The sequence below is a fragment of the Marmota monax genome, unplaced genomic scaffold (genome assembly GCF_021218885.2).
Source record: "Marmota monax isolate L192 unplaced genomic scaffold, Marmota_monax_Labrador192_F-V1.1 WCK01_AAM20220418_F8-fsc00215, whole genome shotgun sequence".
In the NCBI taxonomy this organism is placed as follows: domain Eukaryota; kingdom Metazoa; phylum Chordata; class Mammalia; order Rodentia; family Sciuridae; genus Marmota; species Marmota monax.
Window position 1 is genome coordinate 1924284 of NW_026695214.1, and position 9687 is coordinate 1933970.

Genomic DNA, 9687 nt, shown 5'->3' on the forward strand with positions numbered 1-9687 from the left:
AGTAAGCCCAGCACAGTGCCTGGCACAAAATAGGCAAGGAAGATGCGCTAAGAAGGCAGATATTTATTAAGCTCAAAGCTCAATTCCACCTCCTCTCCTCCCATTCACCAGCAGTATCTGTGCTCTGAGACCATGAAGCCCTTAAGAGGGCAAGGTTTCAACCCTTCGAAGAGAGTCTGAATGTCTGCTCCAAGCAAGAGAACTGCAACCATCCCCCTCCTGCTTCACTTACAGATAAATTGCAGCCTGGATCAGAAGGTCCAGGGGGAGCCATCTGCCCTAGATCAGTGTTTTCCAAACTGCAGGTTCATGGGCAGAGAATTTAATATAGTAGGGTGGACTCTACATTTAAAATAAAAATAGTAAAAAAAGAAAAGAAAAAAAAAAATCAAGGGGCCCTGCACATACTAAAGATGGCTATTGTTGAAGAAACTCGTTTTACATACATTTTGTGTATCTGTATATTGGGCTTCGTATAAAACATGTATGTTACAGTGGGTTATGTTTAAAGAAAGTTTTAAAACACTCTTCCAGATGACACAAGTCTTCAGGAGCTGAGATGAGCCTGACCCTAGGGCAGGCCAACAGTCCTATTCCCTAACCAGGACAGCCAAGGCCCACAGGAGGCAGGTTCTACTAGAACAAAGAAGGTCCAAGATGCAGTCTCCAAGAACAAGTGCTCAGAATGGGAAGCTGTTTATTGGGTGTCCAGCCTCAAGTCCTGGTTGGGAAAAGAAGGCAGGTCTGGACCCTGCCCAGTGTCAGCATAGTGGCCTCAGGAAGACAGTGAGGCCTCCCAAGGGCTGTTTTCTTGAAGGGGCAAGTTTTCAGGCACAACATTTTCTCCCTTGGCCCCTCCAGTCAAGGCTCTATCATGGACCACCCCAGGTCTTCAGAGCCAAAGGACCCCATTCTGTGTGAGGGCTCACTTGTGCCCATCACAGCTCTAAAGCACCGAGCTCGCAGCAATGGCTTAGGGATTCCTCCTCCAGGAAGGGAATCACTTCCAGAGGAGGCCAGTTTCATCTGTGTCCAGGGCCCTGAGAGCAGGCCTGCACCTCCACAAGTGTCTCAGGGCTTCAGTAGTCCTACAACCCTGGGATGCATGATACCAGATCATGGATGCTTCCACCGGGCATGCTTCTGCAGCGTGTTCTGCTCCATAAAGCGGCGCGGGCAGTGTGGGCACTGAAACGGGCGCTCGCCGGAGTGCACGCGGCTGTGCTGGGCTAGCTCCCCCGCATCCCGGAAGCGGCGAGGGCAGAGCGGGCAGCCGTGGGGTCGCCCACCACCGGCTCTGTGAATGGAGTGGTGCCGTGCCAGGTGGCTGGCCCGCTTGAATGCCTTCCCGCAGGTGTCACACTCGAATGGCTTCACCTCTGAGTGGGTGATGCTGTGTCGCTGAAGGTAAGACATGTACTCGAAGACCCTGGAGCACACAGGACAGCTGTAGCACTTTTTCTGCGCCGAAGCCCCATCAGCCCCAGGCTCCCTCTGCGACTCCTCGTCCACCAGCACTGTGTAGGGGACACCCTGGGTGTCAATGAGAAGGTAGTGGTTGGGCCTTGGAGGGGACGAAGTCTGGGGAGATCCAGTGGAGGAGGAAGGTCCAGGTTCAGGGGACCTGCCTGTCCGAGGGGGAGGGGCCTCCATGGCCTCAACAGAGGGAAGCGCCAGGGGCTGGGGGCAAGGGGACGGCAGCACCAGCATCCGGAGGGGTGGCTGAGGCCTGGTGGATGGGAGAGAGGATGAGAAGTTTGCACAGCACAGAGGAGCACGGAACCATGGGTTCAGTTCTTTCCCCTCTATGTGCCCTACCAGGACCTCTGCATTTTGCTGCCCCTCAGTCTCTCTACCCAGTACTGTACTCTGTGACCCTCTGCAAGGCAGGCGAGGTCTCCTGTCCTCTGGTCTCCACTGCCCACAGTACTCATAGGCGCTCTCTCTTTGATGCACAACCGGGACCTTGCTCCCCTTCCCCCCTCTGCCCTTCTCAGGTAACTGCCCCTCTATGGCTCCGGCCTCTCCCAGGCTACGGCCCGACCCGGGTCTAGGTGAGGGTCCATCCTGTACCTCCAGGCTCCCTCTAGTTCGCGCCTCTCCACCCCACACCTCTTCCTAGGCCCTGGAGCTCTCCACCGGCCCGCCCCGGTCCACGGTCCTCGCCTGCCGCCTGCAGAGCCTTTTGGCGCCACCAGCCGGATTGGGACGCCGCGGGCCGGGCCTCCCAGCCCAACACAGGTGCCGGGCACGGCCCCGCCCCCGCTCGGCTCCCTCCCGCCCCGCCCCGTACCCGGTGCAGCAGCCTCTAATGTCCGGGCGGCTCCAGACGACCCCGAGCTGCCTTCGCAGCTTCAGGCGGCGGCGGGACGGGGACCTCTGGATATCCCCAGGAGCTGGCGGCACTGGGTGAGGGGAACGAGGGTCGGGGGAAAAAGATGAGGGTCCAGGGGAGGACGGTGGAGGCGGGGCACCTGAGAGCTAGGGAATGGGCGCCGGCTGGAAACACACACCGAGAAGAAGGTTCCTGGGTGCCCAAGGTCCGGTCTTAACCCCCTGCCCTGTCCCAGTACACACGCAAGTAGGAGCCTGAAAGTGGAGTGAGGAATGTTTATTGAGCAACGAATTGGGGAGGGGGGGTCATGGGCAGAAGGGGGAGGTACTGAGACGAATCAGACCGTGCCGGTGCTCTTTTCTCTGCCTTCTATGCAGACAACAACCATTCACCACTTGAGAGAGCCGGAAAAACAAGGCTCAGAGAGATCGCGTCGTTTGCAAAGGCTCACAAAGCACAGCCAGACAGGAGCCCAACTCCTACTGGCTCCCAGGCCCAGGGAGGGGCAACAACTTTGGTCTACATCACACAGCTAGGGGGAGGGGGAGGAAGGAATGCTGTTTTTTCCTTTGGGTACACGGGGAAACCGAGGCACAGGGTAAAGCAGTAACCTCGGCAGAACCGGGGAGTGTATGTGGGAGTCGCGCTGTGTGGGTCAGACGTGGTGGCCCAGAGAGGGCAGGGCGGCGCAGGTTCGGGCTCAGTGCAGGCGCACGTGCTGCGCCAGCTCCGCGGCGTCCTGGAAGCGGCGCGGGCAGAGCGGGCAGGCGTGCGGAGTGCCCGCGCGGGCGCGGTGCGTGGCCCGGTGCCGCGACAGGTGGCTGGAGCGCTTGAAGGCCTTGCCGCAGGCGCCGCAGGTAAAGGGCTTGAGGTCCGAGTGCGACACACGGTGGCTTTGCAGCCGAAGCGGGCTGGCAAAGACACGGGCGCACTCCGGGCAGCTGTAGCCCTTACGGGGGCCGGGCTCTCCAGGGGGCGCCTCGCGCTGGGGCGGTCCCCGGGGCTCCTCCTCCAGCTGCACCGTGTACATGTAGGGGACCCCGTTGGCGTCGATGAGCAGGTGGCGGCCCAGCCGCGGGGGCCTGGGCCCCGCCGCCGAGGAAGGCGTGGATGAGGGGCCTTCCGCCTTGGGGAATGGGGGAGCCTTGGGGGGCGGTGGGTCCATGACCTCCGGAGAGGAGGACCGAGCGTGGGGTGGCCGCGGCGGCAGCAGCAGCATCTGGAGCGGCAGCTGGGAGCGGCGGAGGGGAGAGAAGTTAAGATCGCCTCTTCCTTTCAGGAAAAGCTGCCTAAAAGGGAAGGCGTCCCCATTCTCGCGGCCTGTCACCCTTTCCGCGCCACTGACCTACCGCTCTATAAAATAAGAACGCACTCCAGCCCAGATCTCCAGCCTCCCTCCATCTGCTCCGGGCCACTCCAACCGGGCTTACCAAGTCCTGCTCCACCCTGCCCTTCCTCCTGGCTCTCCCTCTGCAGGCATCGCCCTCCCGTTCCCCACGTGGGAACCAATGTCCGAGCAGGGGTGTCTCCTACCTCACCCCCCTAGCCCTGTGGCCTCCAGGACGTCCCCACCTGTCCATTCCTGTCCCCACCGCTCAGCTGCAGCTGAGCCCGGGCTGCGTCTTTCCCTCAGGGTCCCCACCTACTAGATGCCCTCGGGGCCTCCCCATCTCGGCCACCCCGCGCCTCCCCGGGTACTTCCCCAGAGTCCTACTAACCCAATTCCCCACTTTCACTCAAGGCTCCTCTGCTGTCCCCACGAGTCGCACCTCAAGGCCTCACCCTGCTCTCTCCACTTGGCCTCTCTTCATCGACAGCCCCTAGGACGCCTCACCCGCTTCTTTTGTACATCCAGCCCCCCACCTTGCTACCTGCTCCGTTCCCCCGAGGGTGCCCCCGCCGCTACCGATGACACCGACATCTTTATTTCCTCTCCCCCGGGCCGCCGCCCTCTCCCGCAGGCCCCTCCAGAGCCCCGCGTCCCTTCTTCGGGGTGCAGCTGGCACGCCTCCCCTCCCCGCGCCCCCGCCTCTCGCCCCGGCGGCCCGGCGCCGGGCGCCCCCAGCCCCGCCCCGCCCCGCCCCCGCGGCCCCCGACTCCTCGCCCCGCGGGGCGCCCTGCCCCGGAGCCCCTCGGCGGCGGCGTCCCCGCCCCACCGCCCAGCCCGTCGGCCCCAAAGCCGGCTCCTCCCCCATCCCTGCCCCGTACCCGGTGCAGCGGCCTCTCGGGTCCGGGAGCGGGCCGAGGTCCCGGCGGCCCGGGCTTGCCCTGGTGAGCGCCGCGGTGGGACCGAGCTTCCGGGCAACTCCGGGCCGGCGGCGCCGGGTACGCGGGACTGGGGCGCGGGGGCGCGAGGGGCGGCGGCGTCCCTGGGAAAGGGCGCCGGCGGGGAACACGCGCGCCCCGCACGAAGGTTCCGCCGCCGGAGTCGGCCCCTCACCGGGGGACAGCCGCGGAGCTTCGAGGGGCCTGGAGGACCTGCCAAAGGCCGGGCCCGGCCCGGCTCCCCTGCTCCGATCCACCTCCCTGGCTGAGCAGTTCCGTCGTTCTGAAGGCCCTCAGGGATATTTCTGTCGATGGAGCAAATGGGGAGACAGAGGTCGAGGCCAGCCGTTTGCTCTGATGTGAATAGCCACGATTCTTCCGTCCGCAAATGGGGAAACAGAGGCCCAGGAGGCCAGTTGTCAGATGTGCGGGTGGGAACATGTGATATTTTGGGTGGGCACATGGGGAAACTGGGCCTGGAGTTCGCTAGATTTATTGGTGGGGAGGTGTGGTACTTTCTTGTGGACGCGCGGGGACCTGAAGCCCAGAGTAGGCCAGTCACTGCTGTGTACAGAGGTGTGAAGTTGTGCGCTTCCCACCGAACACGCGGGAAAACCGAGGCCCAGAGACGGCCAGGCAGTGCGGGATATGCAGGGGGGAAGGGCGGGCCTCCCCACCCGGCAGGTGGGGAAGTGGCCGCCCTGCAGCAAGCCTAGCGCCCATGTGCTTACTGCCAGCCGGCTGAGATCTGGAAGGGCGTCGGCAGAGCGTGGGATGGGGCCCGGGTGCGCCTCCCTGGCACAGAAGCACTGGGAGGCCCCGGTGTCAGCAGTGCATGCGGGGACCCTCTCGGGCTGCTGGAGCCCTGGCCCAGGCGTAGGTTGAGAAATTGCAGAGTGTGCAGAGAAGTGATGAGTAGGTAGGCGCTTCACACAGAGCGCGGCCACGGAGCCACGCATCACCGACACAGGAGTGGGGGCAGAGCGGCAGTAGCAGCTGGAAGCGGCAGAGGAAAAGAAGGGAACCCTTCTCTCGTGCCCAACTCGAGGACCAGAACCTGAACCCCAGCTCTCCTCTTCTAGGGAGCTGTCCAGCACATCTCTAACGGCAGTAATGCTCTGTCTACTCTGTGAGGTCATAGCCCCTAGCCACGTCGGGCTCTTGCTCACCTCAAATGAGGTTAATGCCTCTAAGGATAAGTACAAATTTGACTTAAGTCCTCAATTTAAATCTATATAGCCACAGTGGGTACTAGCTACCTATCCTATGGGGTCACTACATATTCCGCCCTCAACCAGTTCAAACTTGAAGCCTGAGGGCCAAAATGGGATCATTATGTTTGATTTGATTACAAAGGGTATTGTGGTGGTGGTGGTGGTGGTGATGGTGGTCGTTGTAGTTTTGGTTTGGGGCTTTTTATTCCACTATTTCAAATGCCAGATATTTCAAATTTCAAATGCCAGAAAGTGCACAGATTCGAATTCCCAGGCACACATGGAAATAAACATCCCCAGATGTGGCAACAATCAGCTGGAACTGAAAAAGTCTCCTATCTTCTCCAGAAACCCTCAAGTGATCCAAACAATTTTATATTAAGCTAAAATTAAAGTTCCCTTAACCTTGTGCTGTCTAGAACAGCCATCCCTGGCACTGAGCACCTGACACATCTAATCTGCAATAAAATGTGCTTAAGTGCAGAATTCCCTACAGACTCCAAAGATTTAGTGTTGGGGGGGTAAACTATCATGTGAATAATTTATATATATATATATATTTTTTTTTCTTTTTGGTACCAGGGATTTAACTCAGGGGCACTTGGCCACTGAGCCCCAACCCCAGCCCTATTTTGTATTTTATTTACAGACAGTTTCTCACTGAGTTGCTTAGCACCTCGCTTTTGCTGAGACTGTCTTTGAACTCACAATCTTCCTGTCTCAGCCTCCCAAGCCACTGGGATCACAGGCTTGTGCTATTGCGCTCAATCTAATTTTTATATTGAATATTCTGAAATACAATTTTGGATACATACTGGTTTACATGAGGTATGTATTAAAATTAATGTTGCATGCTCCTTTTCCTTTTTAGCACTACTAGAAAATTTAAAATTTCATATGTGGTTCATTCTACCTCTACTGTACATCATTGCCTTAGATGTCCTCCTGCTTTGGTAATTTTATGTCTAGAACAGCCATCTCTGACACTGAACACTGACACATCTAGGGGAAAGGGAAGTAGTAGGGACATTGGAGACTGGTAAACTAAGGGCCTGCCTGGTCTAAAGGGCTCCACCCCTGCTCTGGTCACCTGACCCACCTCACCCACCTGTTCACTTGCTTGCACATTAGAGACACTTGAGTTTGTTACCCTTTCTGCTTTCTGGGTCACCATTCCCACAAACTTCAACTGTTCCCTCTGTCTAACCAGGCTTCTCAACTTCAGCAGTGACATTTTGGGCTGGATCATTCATTCTGGGCCCATCCTGTACACTACAGGATGTGGAGCACAATCCCCCGAGCTCTAGTGGTGACAACTCAGAAGTTTCTCCACATTGCCCAGTGTTCTCTAGGGGCAATACTACTCCTGGTTGAGAATGACTGGTCAACAGGAACAGCTACCCAATCTGAGTCTCCCACCCTGATCCTGCTCTCAAGTTTCCATTAACTAGTTGCACCCATGAGAGCTATACTCGCCCCACCCCAGTATCAGAAAATAGCAACAATGACCAATATTTATTAAGCCCTTATTCAGGGACAGTCATTGCTAATGTGCAGAACACTCAAAGCAGACTCACCAATTAAATGCCACGAGGATCCCTATTTTACAGAAGATATCACACAGTGGTTGAAGATCACACATCTGAAGGTGAGACGGCACCTGCATCTGCCTGGTCCCAGGTTAGGAAAGGCCATCCTATTGGCTGGCACCTCACACTTCTCCCCAACCCACCCCATCAACATTGACTCCCAGCTCATAGCAACACTGTCTCCATCACCAGTCCCTTCCTCTAGACCCTGTTCTCCGTGGCAGTACCCAGGTGGTATCCTTTAAGCCCATGGAATCTTATCATAACCTGACTTGAAACCTGAGCTTACAATCAACCCCAAAGCCCTTGCAGGCTGTGCAGACTGGCTGGCTTTCCTTTCCTGGCTCTATCACCACGGTTGTGCCATTGCTCAACCTGACAGCCTTTCCCACTTTGAGGGCCTCTGTTGCTATTGTCTCTGGAATGTTCCTTTCTGCCACTCAGAAGGGTAGATTCTTTCTGGCCATTCAGGTCTCAGCTAAAGTAACATTTTGCACTGAAACCTTTGGTGGGGGTGTCAGTTCACATAGGCAATAACTTATCTCATCACTTTACTTCATGTGCACCCCACATCAGGATCCAGCATGGCTTTGAACACTTATGGATCTGCTGTTTCACTGTCTGCCTTTCTCATACTTCAAGAAGGCAGGCCAGCTCTGTCCTGACATGCTAGCATGATAGCATCACCAAAGGCACCTGGAGAAGGTAGGGGAATAGTAGTAAATAGTAGTTGAATAAATGAACGAATGAGTGAATGAATACATTTGAGCATCCCCTCCAAAAGTCAAAATTTTAATATTTTTTAATATTTTTCTTCTCCCTTAAAAATTTTTTTATATTTCTCTTCACCCTTAAAAAGTATCACTGTCACCCTCATGGGACAGGATCTTGATGAAGCCTCACATCTGCATAAGTCCAAACCCTTGAATATCTTCATTCCCTCACTTCCCAAAGCCAGACAGCCACCAAGTTCTAGTGTGTCCACACCCTAATAGGTTCTTTGAGCCATAATCTTCTGTTTGTTCTCTAAGCCCCATTGCTGGCCCCTCCCTCCTTCATCTGGACCCCAGAGCCAGACTTCTTCCCGGTTCCTTGGCTGCCAGTTCCCTTCCCACACTGGCCTAGCATAGTCTTCTCATAACCATGTGGAATGTGACTTATGCACCACTCACAGCTCCCAGTGGCCTCAGGACCAAGTTCAAGTTCCTCAGCCTGGAAGCTGAGACCCTTCATGAAATGATGCGGCCACTTCTCTGCCTTGTCTCTCAGTGGTGCTCCAGACACACTTGGCACTTCACAGCCCGCTGGGCAGACAGTGAATTCACAAGGCTGCACGTGCAAAGCCTTGTTTGTCTCTGCCAGGGAATTCTGCTGGCACCCTTACTCCATAGCCTTCAGGAATGCTGAGGACTCTGACCTTCCGAGCTGCTAGACATATTCTGCATGCCCAGACCACCAGTCTTCCAGAACCGGAAGGACCTTTCTAACACCCTCTCTGCTTAAAATCCTCCCATGGACCTACCCCTCCACCTGGCATTCAAGGCCTCTCACAACCTAGCATCAGCCTCCTTTCCCACCTCTGCCATCACCCAACCTTGACCAGACAGCCCAGTCAATCACTTGACTTCACTGTCCACACCTCCAATTTTGGGCCAGTATATCTGGGCTTATGCTCAGTCCGAGATTCCCCTCCCAGGCTCCAATGTCATCACATAAACTCCTTTTCCCTCAGCAATCACTCTCTCTCCAGCCTCACCCATGACCAATTATCCGTTCCCCCAAACTTCATGTCTAGCATAAACCTCAGCACTCCAGACAGGCAGACAGGGATACTCCATGTCCTCAAAAGGAATAAGCTCACTTCAGCCCTGCAGCCCCAGAGGCCAGTGACACCCAGCCCAGCACCTTCACCTTGCTCTAGCTGCCCAACCCCTCCCAGCCTGCAGCCTGGGCCCTGCCTCCTTCAGGAACCTCTCCCAGACCATCCCCTTTTCTCAGTGTCTGTGTCTCCCATGTTATCTTGCCTCAGAGGAGGAGAGTGATTTCCAATCCACTCCTCTGGTTCCAACAAAACTCTCCCAGGCTTTCTGCCTTCTCTATACAGGCCCCGGTCTTCCCTCGCAGGACTTCAGTCTCCAAAGCCCACTGTCTGGGAGCCACCTCCATTGCCAAGACCCTCATTGCGCCGCCTAGCAGGACACTAAGGACACTCCTGACCCGATAGGCCTTGGTCCAGCAGCACAGCCAACTTCCAGGCCCTGATATGGCTGCAGGAATGCCTTCC

The 9687-nt window shown here is 56.6% G+C and overlaps 2 protein-coding genes across 6 annotated transcripts; both read right to left on the reverse strand.

Annotated features, from left to right (window-relative positions):
• Nucleotides 1-43: 43 nt before the first annotated feature.
• Znf581 (zinc finger protein 581) lies at nt 44-4652 on the reverse strand. Of its 3 annotated transcripts, none has more exons than XM_046431043.2 (2): nt 4544-4652; nt 44-1729 (listed from the first exon to the last, which is right to left on the reverse strand). In XM_046431043.2, exon 2 carries the CDS (start codon nt 1708-1710, stop codon nt 1117-1119), a length of 594 nt encoding a protein of 197 aa, XP_046286999.1. In that variant the 5' UTR covers nt 1711-1729; nt 4544-4652; the 3' UTR covers nt 44-1116. The 3 variants fall into 3 exon arrangements, with proteins under 3 accessions (XP_046286999.1, XP_046287001.1, XP_046287000.1); XM_046431045.2 differs by lacking the exon at nt 4544-4652 and adding an exon at nt 2294-2474; XM_046431044.2 differs by lacking the exon at nt 4544-4652 and adding an exon at nt 2074-2255.
• Znf580 (zinc finger protein 580) lies at nt 2597-4653 on the reverse strand. Of its 3 annotated transcripts, none has more exons than XM_046431046.2 (2): nt 4544-4653; nt 2597-3624 (listed from the first exon to the last, which is right to left on the reverse strand). In XM_046431046.2, the coding sequence occupies exon 2, from the start codon at nt 3552-3554 to the stop codon at nt 3036-3038; it is 519 nt and encodes a 172-aa protein (XP_046287002.1). In that variant the 5' UTR covers nt 3555-3624; nt 4544-4653; the 3' UTR covers nt 2597-3035. The 3 variants fall into 3 exon arrangements, with proteins under 3 accessions (XP_046287002.1, XP_046287004.1, XP_046287003.1); XM_046431048.2 differs by lacking the exon at nt 4544-4653 and adding an exon at nt 4054-4201 and having other exon boundaries at nt 2597-3566; XM_046431047.2 differs by lacking the exon at nt 4544-4653 and adding an exon at nt 3685-4024 and having other exon boundaries at nt 2597-3566.
• Between the last annotated feature and the right edge of the window lie 5034 nt (nt 4654-9687).